This window comes from Eretmochelys imbricata, chromosome 2, assembly GCF_965152235.1.
Source record: "Eretmochelys imbricata isolate rEreImb1 chromosome 2, rEreImb1.hap1, whole genome shotgun sequence".
In the NCBI taxonomy this organism is placed as follows: Eukaryota; Metazoa; Chordata; order Testudines; family Cheloniidae; genus Eretmochelys; species Eretmochelys imbricata.
This window is the reverse complement of record NC_135573.1, coordinates 254,289,206-254,311,370: the sequence shown is the minus strand read 5'-3', so window position 1 is coordinate 254,311,370 and position 22,165 is coordinate 254,289,206. Positions and strand designations below refer to the sequence as shown.

General features: G+C 43.5%; 1 protein-coding gene across 4 annotated transcripts in view; it reads right to left on the bottom strand.

Annotated features, from left to right (window-relative positions):
• The window catches only part of PRKAG2 (protein kinase AMP-activated non-catalytic subunit gamma 2), a 388,793-nt gene that overhangs the window by 50,272 nt on the left and 316,356 nt on the right, over nucleotides 1-22,165 (bottom strand). For all 4 annotated transcript variants that reach the window (XR_013344970.1, XM_077808400.1, XM_077808398.1 and 1 more), the window contains exon 6: nucleotides 10,906-11,015. Coding sequence is in view for 3 of the 4 variants with exons in the window: in XM_077808400.1 (XP_077664526.1) it covers nucleotides 10,906-11,015 (110 nt within the window). In the remaining variant the exon portion in view is untranslated. The remainder of the gene's footprint in view (nucleotides 1-10,905; nucleotides 11,016-22,165) is intronic.

Genomic DNA, 22,165 nt, shown 5'->3' with positions numbered 1-22,165 from the left:
ATGGTTGCATTTTTTAAAAAGTTATTGAATGTTAGGTAAAATCTTTCATGAGCACTATCTGATAAAGACAACAGATGAGAAATTCCTCCCTCCTCAATAGAAGCATTCTTTGAGGGCAAGAAACAGTCATCCCTTCAGAGAAGGGCCAACAAAAATCAGAAGTTTGATAAGTATTAGAAGGTGTAAACAAATAAGTCCTTGTGGAGAACACAGAGCAGAGAAACCAGCTCATGTACACACACGAAGCTGGAGAAAGGGAAAATTCTGTCTTATCTGTGAATTTTCATTGAAGGACACTCAATGTCAGAGTCCTCAAAGTGGGGCATTCTCTAGAGGCAGACTAGATCTTTGTTCTGAGTCTGGGTTCAGGATCATCCCTCAGGAATAACTCTTCAGGAGGACAGCTTCCAAAGCTGAAAAATACTAACTATAAGAGTGCTATTTAATTCAAATCATTTGAAGCAGAGCCTTGAAATGAAATTTAGGAGCTTCCTGGAGGAACACCCTCCTTCCCTTTCAAACCACTTAACAAGTGAGCAATAATCAGAAAAAACAACCCTATGCAATCCCTACATGGGTCAAACTATCTGACATGGAGTCCTAGAATGAATGTTCATAGGTAAGGCAGAATTCTCACTTTCTCAATCCCCTCCATGCAGTGCAATGCAGAAAGCAGTAAGTCATCCCCACCATCGCCAGGGAGGGACGATTCAACCATGTACAGTAAAAGCTTTGTTATCCAGCATGTTGGATAAATGGGAAGTGCAGGTAAGTCAAAAATTCCGGTTAACTAAGAGGGAGGGAGTTTGGATGTGGGAGGGGCTCAGGGCAGTGGGCTGAGGCATGGGAGGGGCTTTGTGGATCCAGGCGGGGCCCACCTCGGGAGGCTCCCTGAAAGAGGCAACATGTCCCTGTTGCTCCAAGGCGGCGGTGCAGCCAGACAGCTCTGCATGCTGCCTCTGCCCGCAAGTGCCACCCCTGCTGCTCTCATTGGCCACGGTACCTGACCAATGGGAGCTACGGAGCCAGTGCTCGGGGCGGGGGCAATGCATGGAGCCTGTGGGGCCGTTCCTCAGCCTAGGAGCAGCAGGGACATGTCATAGAATCATAGAATCCTAGAATATCAGGGTTGGAAGGGACCTCAGGAGGTCATCTAGTCCAACCCCCTGCTCAAAGCAGGGCCAATCCCCCAATTTTTGCCGCTGATCCCTAAATGGCCCCCTCAAGGATTGAACTCACAACCCGGGGTTTAGCAGGCCAATGCTCAAACCACTGAGCTATCCCTCCCCCTTGCTTCCACTATTGTCACTGCTCCCAGGGAGCCACACAGAGCCAGGCAGGGAGCTTGCCAGCCCTGTGCCAACTAGACTTTTAATGGATATCAGAAATGCTGGTTTCTAGAGCTTTCTGATTGGTAAGTGCCAGATAACACAGCTTTTACTATATTATTGAAAAGGAATTTAAGGACTACTGAGGCATCCTGTTCCTTAAGGCCCTTCTCTACCAAACCTGCATCACTGGAATTGAGGATGTTGACTCTATAGTGTATGAGACAGTATGGATGGAAGGCCCTATAATAGCTTTGCAGACCACCTCAGCTTGAGAGAGGGCTCCTGCACTTTAGAGGATCTAGAGGGGAGACTGTCTCATAATAGATTTTAAGGCTTTATCTTGCCTTTTTAAGAGCTGATTTGAGCAATATCCTTCACCAGTACTGGGCCAAACCCCGTTTGAGGGGCAAAAGTGATTTACCAGGGAGACTGAAAAGACCATCTGCAGGCACGTCTCCCTAAGAAAATAGATAATTTATGTTTTCCTGTGGGACCCCAGGGGCTGAAAGGGGAGAGGAGATAGGCCCATCACCCAAGTAAAGGAATTTGACTCACTTCATCCAGTGCTCACAGATGCTGGGTCCAGGCTAAGGGGGCCAACTTCACTGAATGAGGAATGAGCCAAAGCCACCAGAGAAAAGTGACTCCAAGAGGTCACAGGAGTTGGCACTTTTCATGGCAGTCAAAGCCTTGCAGGTTTGGAAAGGGGGAATGCTTTGTGGCCTTCTCAGACATCCCAACATATATCTTGCCTATTTGCTGGCCAGGAGTGGGAATTTCTTCCTGAGGGTTGCTTTGGGAGGTTGGAGAGCTCTTACCTTCCCCTGAGTCTAAGGAGGCTCCAAACAAAACAAACAAACACCACTTTCCTGCTTTCTCTGCAAGCTCTGCTCCAAAGGAGACCTGAAATCTATCTTGTGTGCCATGTAGAGGCAGAAAATTCTGGTGAGTTCTTCTTGAGGAAGTGATCCTAAACCTAGGCTCAGACCAAAGATCCAGTCTGCCCCAATTGCTATGAAGATGCGGAATGACTCCATGTGAAGACTGTCTGACATGGAGGGGACTGAGTGATACGTTTGTCTGCTGACCAGATAAAGTTCAAGCAGCAGGACTACAAGCTCCTACATTGTTCAAACCTGTGTTTATGCTCATACAATCTATGGCCTCTGCAGAAACTGTCCTACGGGTGCCAATTCATGCCAGTTATAGAGGTCTGTGATATTCCTACCAACATACAATGAACTGCAAACAGATAAGCTCATTTGAAACTCTGATCACCATCAAAAGTTGCCAACAGATACCAGAGTTAGTTCTTATTAGTATAGGGCAAGAACGATGGTATCTTAGTTATTTGTGTGCAGTAACTGCTGGCAAAATCCAACTTTTTTAAACCACTTATTTTGGTCCACTACCAACCTGGCCCATATTTAACCAAGGGATAAAGAGGTGACAGGAGCCCTTTAGTTAGTCATTCAATTATCCAGAAGTTCCCTCGCCCCCTCCATATTCTGTTGATCCTTACAGGTGGTTTTGTTTATATAATACCAGTCACCATAATGATTTTGTATGTCCTGTACTTATAATAGTGACCACATTCAAAAATTTCACTTCAAGAACTTGAGCAAAAGTTGGGCAAAAAAAGTTTAAGATAATTTTAGAAAAGCACAATAACTTTAATGGGTTAGACTGTGTCTTTTAATCACAGACCGTAGCAAAAGGCTGCGCACAGTTGTATAGCCTCACGGGACAATGCCTCTCAGAACTCCAGGGCACGCAGAGGCTGTGAATGTGCTAGTACATGAATATATAGTGCAAACTGCTGGCTGGTACAATAGGTACCTATTTGCCCTTTCCCATCCTCTGGGGTACTGAGCATTCTGTACTGTCAAAGAGTGCCGGGGCTGTTATTCCATCTGGTCCACACGCAGGGCAGGGAAGTAGTGAGTAAGGGGCACCTACATCAAAGGCCAGGCCAAAATCTAGCCTTAAATAACCATGTACGTACATTTTTTTTTTTAAATACACCCGCCCCCTCCATAAGCTGACAGCATGCTAAGTGAATGGTTCTAACAGGAAATGTAAGTAAACTGCTCACTCCAATATGGGAAAAAATATGAGTCAATGGTAAAGAAAATGTTTATGAAGCAGAGAAATGAACAGATCAGAGTTCTCCAACAAAGGAAACAGCAGCAGCAAAAATCTACAGCGTAAAATAGCTTTTTTTGTGATGCCAACCCTGCTGAAGACAAGTAAACCAACTGGTAGAACTGGAATAGAGCACTACAATTCGTTGAAATTTAAACCCATAGATATTACATGAAGTTACTCAAACTTATATCCATATCCTTTTCCTTGAGGAAATTCTCCTCAGCAGAGTTGGTGCCTCTGTGATTTAAATACTCAGGCAGAGAAAGAAACTAGTTTGTGCCCGTTAATCTGCACTTATAGTTGTGAGAGGACTCACTGGGTCTCTCTGCTAAGCAATAAACGAAGGAAAACTTTTCATGTTTACAATGCCAAAGGGCAAAGGGGTGGGGAAGAAGGAATGGAGGATAAGAATTTGTTGTCAATGCCCTTCCGAGCCGTCACGGGGCCGTTTATGCCGACATTTTGTTTTCTGTTTTGCTTGTAGCATAGCACAAAGTGGGTCTCTCAAGTTTCTCAAATTTTTACTGTTGTGCTTTGTTAATAACCTTAAGTTTAGATTAAGAAAGATGGTAACAGGGTAACAAGCCTTCTGGATGCAGGGGAAGCAAATGTGATAAATCTCTACTTTAGTAAGGCTTTTGATGCGGTCTCACATGACCTTCTCATAAGTGAACTAGAGAAATATAGCCTAGATGAACCAACGACAAAGTGGATAATCACCTTGTTGGTATACCAACCTCAGACAGTAGTTATCAATGGTACACAGTCAAGGTAGAAGGGCATATCAAGTGGGGTCCCAAGGGATCTGTTCTAGGTCTGGTTCTATTCAATATCTTCATAAATTATGTAGATAAAAGCACAGAAAGAACACTTCAAGTTTGTTGATGATACCAAACTGGAAGGGGTTATAAGTGCTTTCAAGGACAGGATTAGAATTCAAAATGAGCTTGACAAACTGGAGAAACGGTCTGAAACAAACAGGATGAAATTCAATAATGACAAATGCAAAGTACACCACTTAGGAAGGAATAATCAATTGCACAAATACAAAATGGGAAATGACTGCCTAGGAAGGAGTACTGCAGAAAAGGATCTGGGGGTTATAATGGATCACAAAAGTAAATAAAAGTCAACAATGTAATACTACTGCAAAAAAACTGAACTTCATTCTAGGGCAGGGGTTCTCAAACTTCATTGCACGGTGACCCCCTTCTGATAGCAAAATTTACTACACGACCCCATGAGGGGGAACAAAGCATGAGCTTGCCTGAGCGGTGGGACCAAAGTCAAAGCCTGAGCCCCACTGCCCCAGGCTGGGGGGGACAAAGCTTCAAGGGCTTTTGCCCCAGGCAGGGGGCCTATTACATGAGCCCTGCCACCCAGGCTGAAGCCCTTTGACCCTGGGATGGTGGAGCTCGGGCTTCAACCCCGCGTGGTGGAGCTTGGGTTTTGGCTTTGGCCCTGGGCCCCAGCAAGTCTAAGCCAGCCCTGGTGACCCCATTAAAATGGGGTTGCAACCCACTTTGGGGTCCTGACCCACAGTTTGAGAACAACTGTTCTAGGGTGTATTAACAGGAATATTGTAAACAAGATTTGAGAAGAAGAAGAGTGCAAACAAAAATTGGAGAGGTTAATGAAATAAACCAAAGAGGGCATGGGGCACAATAGGCAGTGTTGTGTGGGCACCAGCTTCTCTGGCTGCACTGAGTGAGAGGCAGCTGTCTGAGGAGATGCAGTGAATAGGAGATTAAACAAAATGGTGGGGAGGAATCACAAGCCCTGGGAGAGCGCAGGTAGACAGGGCAAGCAAGGCTGGGTAGGACAGGGAACAAACAGCAAAAGCAGGGCTGGGGCTGAGTAAGAGAGTACCAAACAATGCAGGGGAAGCAGCTGGACAGGGCAGCTAACAGGAGTATGAAGGGAGTGCCCTGGGAGGGACAGGGGAAACAGGTTACAAATCATACTCTTGGGGGAAGAGTTCTGTACATGCACACAATTTATGTGCCACAATGATTTTTTTTTCCTCCACACACTATAGATTCTGCAGGAGAGGTGCTGCAGTTACACCTTTTGCCCACCAAGGGCTGCTGTGGTGCCAAAAGAGAGGGCAGTCAGCCAGCAGAGAGGCTGTGTTCCTCACAGCAGAACCAGGTGAAGAGGCATGGGATGGACAGATTGGAGTGTGGACACAGGAGCTGGGAGGGGCAGCACTGAGCCAGGGGCTGAATGGGAGTAAGGGTGCAGGGTCACATGGAGACAGGGGAGATATGCCTGACTGAATGGGAGAGTCCAGGGGTCAGCCGGGGTCTGCATGCGGGAGGTTCCCCAACTCCCTAACAATCCCTCCCCTCCCTGTTCACTCCCAGGCTCCTTCCCAGCAGTTACATCCCTCTCCCTCAGTTCCTCTGTTACCCTTGACTCCCCCAAGCTTTTTCACTCCTCCTGAGGGGTGCAGGAAATATATTTATGTATTGGAGCCTAGTAAGGAATCTGTCAAAAAAGCCATTTTCTGAATTTTATTTTGTTGTCTGTGTTGTTACAGACATGCTTGCTGACAGGTATTTTGAAATAAGTTCCCAAAATAATTGAAACTGGCATGATATAGTGTGTTATTCTGACAAATAAAGTAATTTTAAAATACTGTGTGCAGAATTTATTTTTTGGTACAGAATTCCCCCAAGAGTAAAATTCCCCCAGGTGGGGAGGAGGGAGCCAACTTGACAAGCAGAGGAAGGTGGAGAAGGCCTACCAGCCCTCTGCAAGGAAAGTCTAAGGTGCAGGCGCACCCACATGTGCTTGCAACAGACTCTCTGCTGCAGCAATCCCAGGGGAGGCTGGTGGAGGCTGCAGGCAGGCAGGCAGACAGGCAAGCAGATGGCAGTCAGCAGGAGCAGCAGTGTGGGAGGGCTCCAAGATGTTCCCCACTCCCTAGCAGCAACAGCCTCCTTCAGCAGCAATGACAAGTTCTGCCCAGAGTCATAGGATGTAGTAGGAATGACCCAGGGGACTACAGGAAGGGAAAATATGGCATCATGTCTAAGAAAGATGAATGATGCCTTAGAGAACTAGATTCCATCCCTGCTTTTGCGACAGAGTTCCTGTGTCATGCTGGGCAATTCATCCAAACCAAAACTTTTAATAATTGGGTACTAATTGTGTGTTCCTCATTTTTTGGGACCCAACTTGAAACACCTGATGTTGACTTTGCAAAAGTGGTAACTGCTTATAGTTGCAAATGAAATCAATGGGAGCTGTGCTTTGAATATAAACAAAAAACAAAACAACGTACTGCAATACTGATAAGTACTGTGAAAATAAATAAATAAATAAAATAAAATAAATCAGACCCTATGTTTCTCAGATTGGGCACCCACCATTAGTTTGACAATTCTGGCCTTACTTTCTGTGCCTTTGTTGTAAAGTGGGGATGATACCACCATCTAATCTCACATGTGTGTTGTGAAGATAAATACATTAATACTTGTGAAATACTCAGATACTATGGAGACAGCACCATGCTAACACCCAGATTAATTAATTAATTTGCATGTAGGGTTTGGATGGTATGCGCTGAATAAGACCTAGGGTCATACACTGAATGAGGCAGGGATTCTGTGACAAGGGGGCTGAATTTAGGCTGTCTTAACCTTAATTCTGTCATTTCTTAAGTTTTTAGAGAATGACTTTGTAATCTGAAGGTTCTTTCAATAGAATTTTTAAAATCTAAAACACCCACCCAGCCACACTTTCTCTCCCCAAGACAGGGAATTCCTTGCTCCACATGGGATATAAAACCATCAGGGACTCCCAGGGTTCTCCCACACTGCTGTTATTGTCCTAGGGCAGATGTAAATTCTGGCAAGTGTCAGGTGCAAGAAGGCAGAAAGTTCATCTATCAGTTGTGGTGCTTACATGCCACTCAACTTTTCCCCCTCTGCCTCCCTGCTACCAGAAACTTTCCTCACTGCAGTGAAAAGCTCCAGCACCGTGGAACTTTTGAAGCCTGTCCCTGCTGCCGCCCCCCGGGAAAGCATTTCACTGACATGTACAGCTACACACCACAGCGTGGACACATCCTGATTTTCACTGTGGCATGAAGCTACACATATTACACATCAGTAGTGGTGGCATGTAGATGTATTTTAAGATCCTCTGCGATATTTGGATACTTTTATATTTCACTGAATCTTACTCCTTCTGTATTGAAGAGTTTTCTTCTCATCTACCTTTGAAGTACTATAATCTGTAGTAAGGCTCACTACTATGTAATCTATACCAATTTTATTGTTAACCATGAAAACTACAGTTTTCTAATGGTCTTAAAGACGCGATTCGTACCACCAAGTCAGAAATCTATTCATTCTCAAATGTAGTCTTGTCTGAAAATAATGCCATCTCCAATCACTAGGGGGAGACAGAACATTGAGGATACAGCAACTACTCAAAAACATTCTTCCAGAGTAACTCACCAGCACAATAAAGCACTAAATATTAATGAAGATCTAATTTTTAATCTTCCTTATCTATTATAGACCAGTATAATGCCATTGATCACTTCTGATTTACATTGGTGTGAGAGAGATAAAAGACTATCTTATGTCTTTTACTCAGTTTAGTTACAGAACCTGTGAATTTTGCAAGCAAGTTAAAAAAATATATTTAGGAGTGACATATGTTCTGGTAATCTATGGAAGAGGCACCAAGGAGCTTGGCAAGATACCACTTCTTAAAAATCCACAGAAATAATTATAAGTCAGTTTTCCACAAGGACCAGATCCAGTAAAAATGTCAAACATGCACAAATCCCACTGACTTCAATGGGAGCTGTGAAACACTGACTCCCCCACAGCGTTTGGTCCTAAATTAGCAGTAAAGTCTAAGATTCGATCTATGATCTTAAGGTCCTGAGGTATTAACTCTCTCAAAACAGGTGGACAGATGTACTTGTTTATTTCCTTTAAATTTTATAAAAAATTTAAGTGATGTTCCCAGTTGTTAACTTATTTACCTGAATATACTTGTCGGTTAACCTCTCCACAAAAGTTTTCTATGAAATCTTCACGTTTTTCTTCCAGTCAAATAAAGTTTACTATGGCTTGACAACGGATTAATCAGTCTCTCACACTGGGCTTTTCATGCTGCCAGCATCACTAACCAAATTACTTTTCTTTACCAAAATGGCTGTCACCAACATTTATTACTGGGACCCCAACTGCGCACTCACTGTACAGACAGATCAGACATAAGACTTACAAATGTAAGGCATTTGTGTTGAAACTACAATGTTCTTGGAGGTTTACTGAAACACTTCTAGTAAGATATTAACATTAGTAGGCTCAGGCCTGGTCTACACTACAGAGTTAGGTCAACGCAAGGTAGCTTATTTGTCTCTCCTGTGTACCCAATTACATCAGAGTCTACACTTGAAGGCTGCTTTTGCCTAAGTAAGTCCCCAGCCACAGAGACATAACTCCACCTCCATAAGAGGTATAGCCCTTATGTCCATGTAGTTCGGGTGACGCAGCGTCCATGTAGACCAGAGTGGGCAAACTTTTTGGCCCGAGGGCCACATATGGGTATGGAAATTATGTGGCGGGCCATGAATGCTCACGAAATTGGGGGTTGGGTTGTGGGAGGGCAGAGGAGTTCTGGCTCGGGGTGCGGGCTCAGGGGTGGGGCTGGGAATGAGGGGTTGAGGGTTCAGGAGAGTGCTCTGGGCTGGGACTGAGGGGTTTGGAGGACAGGGGGGCAGACTCCGGGCAGTGCTTACCTCAAGCAGCTCCCAGAAACAGCGGCATGTCCCCTCTCCGACTCCCACCCGGAGGTGCAGCCAGGCAGCTCTGCACGCTGCCCTGTCTGCAGGCACTGCTCCTGCAGCTCCCATTGGCTGTGGTTCCCGGCCAATAGGAGCTGTGGGGGTGGCACTTGGGACAGGGGGGATATGCTGCTGCTTCTGGGAGCCTTGTGGAGTGGAGCTCCAGAGCGGGACAAGCCCCAGACCCCACTTCCCAGCAGGAGCTCGAGGGCCAGATTAAAACATCTGGAGGGCTGGATGTGGACCCTGAGCCGTAGTCTGCCCACCCCGATGTAGACACTGTGTTACTTACATCGCCTGTTGGCGGTGAGCCCTGAGTGGGGCTGACAGCTGGAGCCCCGTCCCCAACCCTGGCACTGACAGTCCGAGCTGTCAGCTGGGCATGGGCTCACATCTGGGGCCTGCACTCGGCTGACAGCTCAGGCTGTCTGGCAGCAGGAGCCAGCTGTCAGTGTTCCATTTCAGACAGTAGAATCACTCTTGGTGAGGATACACACCACTGACAGAAGAAGCAAGCGTGGATGTGAACCACCGCTTTAATTACTGCGGTGGCTGTACGTCAACTTAATTTTTTTAGTTTAGATAAGCCCTCAGAAATATAAGTTTTAAATTTTGTATTTCCCACTGTGTCTATCAAAATTCCCTAGGTAAACTCTAAAGGCTATATGTATCTGTTTGATGTGAACACAGATTGGTATATACTTGCTATACCACGATCACTTTTTTTTTTTTAAAAAGTGAAAGTGAAATTGCAAATTTAAAGCCACAAAAGAGAAACTAGACGTACAGTAAACAATAAATAAACCAACCTATAGATTCATTCTGATGCAGGGAAGATACTACAATCTGAAAGACGTATTTTCTTAAAATTTTCAAAAAAACAAAAGTTACCACTGCTTCATTTATCTTTCCAGGGGACACTGGGAGCAAAGCATGTCTCATCTCAATGTAGTCTTTTTAATCAGGCTAAAGTTATTAGCCCCCTTTTGTTCCTTCATTTAACAATCACTCTAAATAGAGCCAACAAAAATCTAAAAAGTCTAGAAAGAACCAAATTGTGTCCCCCTATTTTCAGAACAAATTATTCTTAATGTTTCTAGCACTTTCTGCTTTTGGCAACTACATTCATCATGCACCAAAAATCAAACTAGCTGAAATATGCAGATGATTTACTGGTAAAATTTAGGACCTCCAAGGAATTATATATTTATTTAATTTAGAGGATTATTTAAATTTTGAATTGTCTAGCTAACTTAAAAGGCAAGGCTTAAAACATTCTGATAATTTGCATAATATCCACACTCCTGCATAATCATAGAACATTGATATTTTGATAACTGTTTCATTTACCTATTCCCCTGTTAGAGCTTTACTGACTTTCCATGTCCATTTGAAGGCTACACTAACTATTGACTCAAAGTAAAATATGAAAGTTCCTTCCTATACACATGTACACACTTTCAAAAACATATTGCAGATTCTTGGACCCAAAAAGCATCTCAAACAGTTCTCTAAAGAGAAATCAATTTCACACAGCATTCAAGGATGATATCTATGTGCATATTTTAAAAGCCAACTGAACTGCAACAAAATGTAGTCTTAAGCACTTACTTGTAAGGTAGTGTCAAAAACAACAAGCTTAGAACTTGTTGGAACTATGTCATAACACTTGTTAGACTTCATGAATCGCACATAGATGTCACTTTCCGATTCTTCAGATGCTGTAAGAAGAAGGAACACTTTTAAAAGATCTGGTTTTTTTAAATGCAAAAGAAAAGCATACCATCAAATCATTTAGGCACCATTTTAAAAGATGAACACTCCCAAAGCAAAAACCTTTGGAACACAAAACTTAAATGAGATGGTTCAAGCATCAGAGTTCTGCAGCTCATACCCATCTTTCCTCTGATTACACATTGAAATTACAGTTTGAGACTGACATGTCACATTGATTTAACTGAACGGAATTCCTTTAATAAGGACAATAAATTTCTCCAATATCCAGTCTATTCTATTCAATACTTTCCCTTTGTTTGGGGATATTAATTTTGCTTTATACCCATGTTTTCTGGACACTGCTATTTCTCTAACAGGGAACTGGAGGACTAGTAGGCAAGTTTGGCAAATTATAGGCAGGGCTGATAGCACCAACTATTAAGGTTGCTCAACACTTCCCATAAGACCCTATTTTCAACTGCTTATAGCTTTGACAAATGCCATTTGGGCAGGAATTTTATGGGCTGGATATCTGCCTCAAGCTTTTAAGATTAGAGCCAAATAGCTCAGCCATTTCCAAGAACAAGGCAGGGGCAAAACAATGCATTCCCCCCATTCCCACCATGTTAAATTCTGGTGACCTTTCCTCTGAATTGCTCTAGTGTTCCTATGATTTGGAGAAGGACTTGAAATTTGGCAGGGATGGACTGCATCAGAGATGTGCCTTTTGCCATCCCCATGAAAATCTGTCTAAATATGTCCACATTATAAGCCTCTGAAAGCAATCACAGTTATGCATCATCAGTAGAGACTTGTTAGTTTGCAGCTTAAGTCTCTAAAGATTCAGTCCTCACTGACCCATGCTCAAGCCTCACAGCTCCTAGGGCAGCCCAGACAGTGAATGCACCATAACCACAGAGCAACTGAGCATATTCCACCCAGCCCAAGGCTATAGGGACAAAGTTGGATTTTCCCCCAATGGCTGTTTCAGGGCAATGTGGGCTGGGCACTGGAACTGAGAGCATGGAACCTGTCTCTCCTGTGTACTCAATGGCACTCACCATCCCTGCCCTCCAACCCTGTTGGCACCCAGAGCAGCGTGGAGGAAACCATCTGATCTGAATGCAGATGAGACAAAAGTCAGACCAGGAGGAGGGGAAGGAGTAGATTGAGACAAGGAATCTAGTGAGACTGGGATGCGTGGGAAGAATAGGAGAAACTGGGGACATGAAGAGAACCACTGAAATTGGACAAGGAGTTGTGAGGGGTAGGGGATGAGGAAGAGTGAATACAGAGACTGGTTAGGCAGAGAGACTGGGACAAGGGAACTGACAGGAGCCTGGGAGCAGCTGGGGAAGAAGATTGTGAGCCAGCCTGGACATTGGACACAACATACTGGATAAGAAACCAAAAAGGGGGAATTTAGAATTGGCTAGGCAAGGAGACTGGGCACAAAGAATTGAGGGAGGATGGGTGGGAACTAGAATGGGACTCTTGAAGAGTGGAGACTGACAAGCAAGGAGAACAGGACTCAGAAAACACAAGAACAGGCAGAAGGGGCAGGACAGGAGTCAAGTGTTGGGGGGTAGAGAGGTAAGATGGGATGAAGAGTCTGTGCACACTCTCCTCCAGAGCCTGGGGTGAAACGCAAGATTCACAAGAGTCTCTATTCTAGGTCAGCAAATATCTGTGAAATCCACAGGAAAAGTATGTCATCCCCCTCTAGTGCTGGTCCATACAGAGGATGACAATCTACTACTACTATCAGTTACTCTACCACTTGCGCTAACCGTCCGTGTGGTGGATCTAATGGTTCCAACCTGCTGATGACCATGTGATTGTCCATATGACGACACCAAATGGTTTGTTTTTTTTAAAAAGCTAGGAAGTTACATTCATACAAACTAACTGATAAAAGAACATTAAGGTAGTAAAGACAAGAACTCAAGAGTCAGGAAGTGCCAAAATTAAGGCTTCCTATACAAGCTTAATTTGCCCCGCTTGCGAACATGCATTATGATCGTATGTAATTAAAGACTATTTTCTCTATAGGACCCCTACCTTTTTCAGTGCACACTATGGACCTGCTCTGGGGATAAATCAGGGTTGTGTAGTAAAGGAGACTTATCTATGGGACCCCAGTCTAATTTCTTTCAAAAATTAGTAAGTGAGGAGTCAATTAGGCAGGGGATTACAGGAAGAGAAAGGACGGTCTCACGGCTAAGGCAGATGAATGCTGCCCTGGAGAATTGGATTCTCTATGACATAGGCAGGGATATATGATGCCAAGCAAGTCCCTTATAGCAAGCTTTTCAGAAGTGGTCATTAATTTTGTGTTTCCCATTTTCTGGTGCCCAACTTGAGTCCCTGAGATCTGATTTTTTGGAAATGTTAAGAGCTCACTCACAACTACAACTGAAATCAAAGGGAGCTGTGCTTCCAACAGAGTGTTATGTAATGTTAATAACTGAAATAATCAGATTTTGTCTCTCTTAAGTTAGTCACCCAAAATTAAGATCAGCAGTATCCACTAATCTGTATTCCCTGCTCTGTACAATGGAGATAATACTGCCTTCTCCCCTCACAGGGGAATTGTGAAAGTTTATTATTTGTGAAACAATGCATTCAGATACAAATAGTGATAAGCACCATAGAAAAGCCTGCGTACAGTAACTGGATTTCAAGATGTGCTATCCATATGCAGATTCCACTGGTGGTGGGCATATGCGTCAAGATTAGAAACATTTCACCAGCAGTATCAATACCAGCGGTTCTCAACCTGTTTCTCATTGTGGGCTGCATATTCGGCCCACAAAGAGTTACCTGGGTCATAGGTTGAGAACTACAGTGCCCCCTAGCTAGCCTCCCCCCCACAAATCCCCATGCTCAACACCCTCTACCCAGAGATCCCTCCACAGGGTGGGGTCAGAGCGCTGGGCAGGCAGCAGGGATCCCAGACCCCGCTGTGTGGGGCTGGGGGGCCGTCAGGACCCAGACCCTAACCCTGTCAGGGCCAGGGGGCAGCCAGGAGCCCCAAAACTGCTGCTATGTGGGGCCAGGGAGGGGAGGGGTGGGAAGATGCAGCTGGGCCCTGAAGCCTGACCCTGCTGCTGCGGGGGGGCCGGGGGAGGGCAGGGCAAGCCTGGAGTCCGCAGCCTGGACCCCGAGCCTACAGCCTGGACCCTGAGCCTGCCATGTGGGGCTGAGGGGCAGCTGGGAGGACCAGCACGCGGCCTTTAGCACACACCCGAGCTGAGCTACAGCTGTGTGCTAATTGGGCCGCATGCAGCCTGCGGGCTGAGAACTGCTGATCCATACAGTACACATATGGCCTCCCAATCATCATACTCTGCGACAATGGCATACAAGGGCAAAGGGCGTCAGATGCTATTTGGTTCCTTCTTACCACAGAATTGCCAAAGAGGACTCAGAGGTAGACAGGATGAAAGGGCAGATTGCAGAATGTGTATGTAGACAATAGTTAGTGTATAAGTATAACTGGAATTCAAGGTAACTCCCCATTCTCCTTGAAGTGCTTGTCCATATGCACACTCCACCGATGGTACCTCCCAAACAGTGACTGTGTTAAGGAGGTGGGCTTGGAGTGATTAGTTAGACAAGTGAAGAGCTGTTTTAGCAAATGCAGTAATTGGACTTGGAAGCCTGAGTTTAGGGGATAGTGTTTTGAGAATGTATACTGGTGCCAACATAACTGCTTTGCAGATGTCTAATACTGGCAAATTACACAGTGGTGTCACTGATGCGGCTTGTGAATGGTGGCTCTCCCTTGGCTACAGGAAAGCCCATTCTGATTGAGATTCTCAGACTGGATTTCTTATTCTGCGATGAAATTGCAGAGCCTTTCAACTTCTCTGCTATGGAGATGAACAATCCTGATGACTTCCTATTTAGGTAGTAAGCTAGCACTCTCCTAATGTCTAGAGTGTACAGCGCTGCCTCAGCTCTGGATGCATGAAGTTTCAGGAAGAACAATAGTAGGTGTATTTGTTGGTTCAGCTGAAATTCTATTACTACTTTTGAACAAAATTCAGAGAGTGTGTCCTTGTGGAATACTGAGTATAGCAGATCAGCCAATGCCTACATTTCCCTATCTCTTCTGGCACAAAGCTATACCAGATAAAAATACCACTTTATGGAAAGTTGCAGTTAGGAAGTAGAGGCCATGGATTTGAAGGTTGGCCCCATCAGGGCTGAGTGTATCAGGTTCAAGTCCCATGGGGATACAAGTTCCTTAACTGGTAGGAATACTTTAACTAGGCCTTCTTGGGAACCTAAATTACCAACAGATGAGAAAATATTGTATGGCACTCCACCAGTGGATGGTGAGCGGATATGGCCACTAGATACAACTTGACAAAACTGAGGGACAGGTTTGTGTGTTTTAACCAAAGTAAATAGTCAAGTATTTGAAGAGTGATGAGGCATCACTGATTTCTGGCACCAGTGAAAAAATACTGTACTTGTCCAATTTACTAGATTCTGAGAACTTCCCTAACAGCAGAAAAGAACCAACAAGATGAACCTAACTATGAAAGAACTTTCCTGGTCTATTGTTGGCATCCATCTAGCCATCATGCTGTGATATGCAGGTGTCAAACTGTTCTGCAGTGACTCAAGAGCATGAATACCAAGCTCATGGCAGACAGTTAAGAAGCAGGACACAAAACTCCAAATTAGTTACAAGTGGATTTCACCAGCCACTCAAATGTAAACTCCTCAAGCACTAACAGCCTTAACACGGAGTCACAGACAGTCCCTTTGGGCACTGTGATCCATCTTGCCACCCAGGTAAGCCTCCAAAACTCCCTTATACCAACCCTCCCCACAAATTCAGATTACTCCCACTCTCAAGGGACCAGTCACTTACAAGAAGCCCATTGTATCTTAAATCTCACACCAAAGAAAACACTTGTAGCCAATCCTATATCTAAAAATGTATATATAAGACTTATTTCCAAGGTTAAAGCAGGTAAACACATACCAATGAGTTAGTCTTAAGTTTCAAAAGGTAATAGAAGCTTTTGTAATTCGTAAACTCTATAGGTCCCTTAGGACTAACTCAGGCTACACACTGGGGATCTCTTGTTTATGCCTACAAAACCTTGCCCTTGAGAATTGAAGCAGCACAGAAATAAAAATCCCTGACAAGGAAAAACTATTCCTCACCCCCGCTTCTCTCAGCTGTCAGTTCAGCTGACGGGAAGAATTCACTTTACACATCTTCTTTCCGTGTGGAGGGAAGCCTCGTACAAAAGGCTTCTCTGTTGGGCAGAAGTTCACCTCTGGTCAGGAACCAGCATTTCTCACTATTTCATGTCTCTTTCCAGTCTAGTGATTTACACAGAGAATTACAATGTAAATACTCAAATATTAGCTTACAATATGAGATAGGAATGTTAAGTAAGTGAGATTACTGAATGCGTGTAAGTTGCTGCATGCATTAAAGTCTAAATATTAAGCATATTTTTATAGTTTAATACCTACTTTAGAAATATTAAACACAGGTGAGCCAGACTGAATTTCTACTATGCATTTGGCAATATCCAAATGAGGCATAGAGATCTTGGCATAAAGCGGTATCTGGTATGCCAGCATCACAGCAGGGTTGTCAGATTTGAACGTAGGTTTTGACCTTGGTCCTGAGACAGAAGGTCTCGAGGCAGATGTAAGGTTTTGGTTTGGGATACCAATAGGTTTAGCAACTGTGAACCACAATTGCCTGGGCCATGTGGAAGCTATGAGGATTAGCCTGGCTGAATTCTGTTTGTGGAGCACTCTATGAATCAGAGGTGTTGTGGAGCGGTGGGGAAGAGAGAGAGAGAGAGAGAGAGATACACATACATCAGGTCTCCTGAACGTGGTATTGGAAACACATCTGCTATGACTCTTGGACTCATTCCTAACCTTTAGCAGAATTTGATGCTTCTTGTATTGAGTGTTGAAGTCCATCTTGGGCTTGCCCAAGGCCTTGAGGACATTCTCCAGGATCTGATCTTTAAATCATCCATTCATTATCTGGGAGAGTGTCCGCATGCATGTTCTGTGGTCCAGGTAAGCATACTGCTTTCAGGAATAACTAATATTTGAGGCACCAATTCCAAAGGCTGATGGCTTCCTGGAAGAGAGAGGAAGACCTTACTCCACATTGTTTGTTGATATAAAACATGAGCATCATGTTTGTCAGTCATGATCTGTACCAGCTATCCTATTAGATGGAGGAAGTATTTTCAGACCTTCCGTACAGCTTTGAGTTCCAGGAAATTGATGTGTGTTCTCTTCTTCCTTGGGCAGGATGAGCCCTGTATCTTTAATCTGTCCATATGTACACTCTACCCTAACAAGGATGGATCCGTGACATAGTCTAGAATGGCAAAGGCACCCAGAAAGGGACCCCTCTACAGGCATTTATTGGGTTTTCCCACCATTTCAGTGATGACAGGACCAAGGGTGGGATGATGAGAGATGTCCAGGTTACGTTTAGTGGGTGTGAAAGCCAGCTTTAACCAAACCTATCAGCATCCAACATGAAGTCTAGCATATGACATTATGATGTGCACAAGGCCATATGACCTAGAAGGGTGAGACATCATCTTATATAGGTATGTCGGTTCTTCTCCGGTTGAAAAAAGTTAGGGCAGACAGTTTAAATAACTTGCCTTGAGGTAGGTAGGCCCTGGATGTGGAATTGTCTATGATGACCCTGATTAATTTGATTAGCTGAACAGGGATTAAAGCTGATCTCTGTTGGTGACTCTTAAGCTTAACTTCTGGAAGCAACTGAACATGTGGTGTTCAGAGGTCTGTTGAGATCTGCCCTGTATAAACCAATTTCCCATATTAGGAAACATGGTGATGCTGTGCCTTCTCAGGTAAGCTGCCACTACTGATAGCACCTTGGTACTGGACTGGCGGCATTCTTCATACTGTGGTGATTCTTAAGGGCAGTACTTGATATTGATAGTGATCCTGGCCCACTGTAGGTACTTCCAATGGCGTGGAATGATGAATAGGTGGAAGTATGCATCCTGAATGCTGAGATACACAAACCAGTCTCTCTACCTCAGAGTTCGGATCATTGATGTAAGGGTCCACCCTGAATGTCAGCTTGCAAATTAACATATTGAGGTTCAACGGGTCCAAGATGGGTTTTCAGAATAGGGAAATAGTTGCTGTAAAATCCATTTCCCGCTTATTGTGAAGAGTTCTCTTCTATTACGTCAGGAAGTCCTCATGCTTCTCTCTCTAGAAGTAACAGATTCTCTTGAGATAGGTCCCTGTAAAGGGATGGGGAAGGGGCTTTAGGTGTTGTAGCCCATAGAACTAGCTTTACCATTTTAATTTTACTTAGCAGTGATGCAAGGAACCTACTGGTCTGTATCCTGTAAGGCATCATCTTGAGCAGTTAGCACAAGGCTTTGCTACCTATGAACTCTGGCATAGATAAATGGCCCAACAGTCCCCCTAAGTTTTGGGGACTCTGGAATAGTGTGCTTAAGGGAGGAGTTTGTACAAAATTGTACCAAGTGACTGCAGGAACACTGAACTGATAATAGGCTTGGATATTTTAGAACAGAAAGATTGGAAGATGCTTAACCACAAACTTGCCTTGGTGATGAATTAATGTATATGGTAACAAGCTAAAATCATTAATATAATAACCTACACGGATAAGGACATCCCAACATTATTTGGGGTGAGGAAGTTGGATATGGACAAGAGAGGCTGGGTATTTGAATGAGTGTTCATGACAGCCCCATGGCCCTAAAATAGGCCAGATCACAATGTGAGGGGGAAATCTGAACCATCAGACTTGTTTGAGATGACAGGCGACAGAGCAGGACCTTTGTCTCTTATCACCAGAACCCAAGGAAGGTCTCAGTCTATGCAAGTACAAGAGATTTGATTACAATTACTTCATATTACTGTTATCTCTTTACTAATTCTGCCAATAAAAGCGATTAAAAGCTTTGTTTTACCCTCAGTGTGCCACTGTTATGCAATAGCTGTGAATGTGGTTCCCAACCAGCTACTGAACTTGACAACCTTGATTCTGCAATGCCTGATTCTGGGACTAGAACCCTACAATCCCCCAGCTCTTTAATTAGTAATCAACAACCACCACAGAATTGAGCAACAGCGTAGGTATTACTGAAAACTGGATGGAACCATGTTATGTCCATGGCCCATTGATTAACAGTGATAAGTAAGGCTGCAAGTTTGTCACTATGGGTCATGGATTCCTGAGGGGCAGGGGGGCATGACCTTCAAAAGTTTGGGGACCCCTGCTGTACAGTAAACAAAGAATGAAGATGGATTATACTGAATAGCTGCTCAAAATACAAGCGTTATCTCTCCTGTGCACTGATTAAGGGAGGGGTCCTGTGGAAAAAATTAGTATGTGATGATGTAATTAACGACTATATCAAAGTATACTTCTTGCTTTCCCCCAACTTTTTAGAGCTGGACTTTACAACCTTAATGTTAATTTTAAACATTGTGCATAACAGAGAATTGAGATTAAGGTGCTGCAAAGTGAGTGTTTATAAAAACCAAAAGCCACACACGCACACACAGTGTAACTACCAAAAAGCTGTATAAACTACAGGTTTTCTCAAAGATGTGCAATATTTCTGAGTATTTTTATAGCAAAACTAGCTCAGATGTAGCTTATTTCAATGGAAGGTACAACTGTATTACAGTACTTTCAAACAGCAAGTTTCCATAACAGTGTACCCTCATGGCGTAAAACTTTACCAAAACTTAATATAACGGAACAGTGAAACTACTATAAAAACTGTGACCTCAATTCCAGTTACACAGAAATGTACATGAAATTCTAGAGTGAAGTTTAATTTTATTGAAGAACAGTGTTGAAAGAAGATCCTCATGTGAGGAGGGATCCACCTTAATCAGCTGGTAAACATTTATTTAAACTTACTCAGATCTTAACATTTGCAAATGAAATAAGAATTCTGGTATTTCAATTTGCAGTCTTAAAAGATATAAAAACCTCTGCATACCTCTAACCATCATTATTTAAGGCACTTAGCACTAGTAATCCTCAAATTTAATCATAGTGCATCCCACTGAATTCTTTGTACAGATACTGTATAAATACTTTTATAGTTTGTGCAGGAGTGCCTACAACAGACCACTGTGGACTGACTTTTTGCTGTCTGTACAATGCCTAACACAATGGGGCTTCTGGCCTATGAATGGGGCTTCCAGGTACAACCACAGTACAAGTAATTACCTCTTGCAGCTAAGGGAAGGTCTACACTATGAGGCTAAGTCGACCAAAGTTACGCAACTCCAGGTACGTGAATAACGTAGCCGGAGGCAATGTACCTTAGGCTGACTTGTTGCAGTGTCTACACTGCGCTGGATCGACAGGAGAAACTCTTCACCAGAACGAGAAGCATAAGAGGAGTACCAACATCAATGGGAGAATGATCGGTGGTTGATTTAGCAGGTCTTCACTAGACCTGCTAAAAATTGACCCCCAGTGGATCGACTGCAGTGTGTCAACCCCCCAGTAAATGGAGAGAAGCTGTAAGTAAGGCTATGCTTTTTTATATTTAGACTGAATTCTAGTGTTTCAGTTCAACTTTAGTTTGTGGTTCCAGAAAACCTTGAAAGCAGGAAGCTCTACTGCATGAGGAACATTTTCCACGTTTGATTAAAGCTTTCAAAAGTTAGTTTAATCACAAAGAGATCATTCAGTAACTATAGGTACACAACTGTTGTAGTGAGCATCCGTGACCTTCAAGAGCAGCTTGTTAACGCTGCCAACTAATAAAAAAAACTCACTTTCCATAAACATTTCAATGATGTAAAGAATCCTCCTGGTGGGCCTTACACAAATATTTGTATAACTGACATTAACTAAATCAATTATAACAATTTGACTTCAGATTTGAAGCTAGTTTTTCCCCTCTCCTTGCTGCTGAAAGCCTAAAATGAATCTACTCAGTAGTCTAGCTAGTAGTTAATAGGAAATGGGGGCAGGAGTCAAGTTAAAACTCTCCCTATTCCTACTCCACCAGTCTGGGAAAGTGGACAGCATTTGTAAAGTATTGTAAATAGCAACAGATTTGGGATGTCAGGGCTGGGCAATAGGTCAGGGGGAAGACAGCACACTTCATACCATCCCCTCTATAAATCTGGAGGGTATTAATCAGAGAGTCTTCACTTGAGCACTTAGATTTAGCCAATGTTGCAGAGTCACCCAAAGAAAACTACCCCAAGATAAGTCAGAACTGAAACAATCTAAGGCTTTATGGGTTAAAAAGAAGCCCTCAATTACACTCTGAAACAGACTGGAAGCCAATGCAGATGTAACATGTTTTCTGTGAGAAGCACAGATAAGCAGTATTGCCAGCCCCAAATGTTCAAAAATCATGAGATTTTTGTAAAAATGAAAGATCTGGTCTTCTTATTTACCTTCTGCTTGTTAAGCCTTTAGGGTTCACTGGGGTCACATTTTGAAGATTTCTCCACAGCCACAAAGGCTAGAAACTTACTTTTCTTAAAGAATAAAGGCTGAACTAATCACATACCTACTTGACTCCAGGAGCTGGGGCTTTAAGGAAAACAATAATCATCATGAGTCTCATGATAAAATCCTGAGAGTTGGCAACACCAGGTAAGTATGTGTGCAATTGACTTCTGCATCACAAGTAGTCTGCAAGTGGCTTTGATATGTACCCAGGTAGAATACATTGCAATACTTCAATCTAGAAAGGTGACCCCTCCCGCCCCGTAAAAAAAAACAAAAAAGGCCCCCCAAAAAAACAACGCATCACAATTGACAGAGTCCAAAACCTACTGTAGAAGGTTTCAACACACCAGACACATGCAAGAGAACAATGACAGAATCCAGCACCGTATTCACATCCTATACACTACTGTAATTATCTTTGTACAAGGTGTGTCTTGTAAGGTATTATTTGAAAAAAAAAAAAAAAAACAAAAACCTCAATTTGCTGGTCAGTATCATCCTGATAAAATATGCATGGCAATCTTAACAACATCACACAGGGAAGCCTTAATAAATGTTCCAAGCCTCACAGACCTGCCCAAAGAGAAGCTAGCAAACAGGTCTGTCCTAAACAAAGAAGTGTGTGCTCTGCTT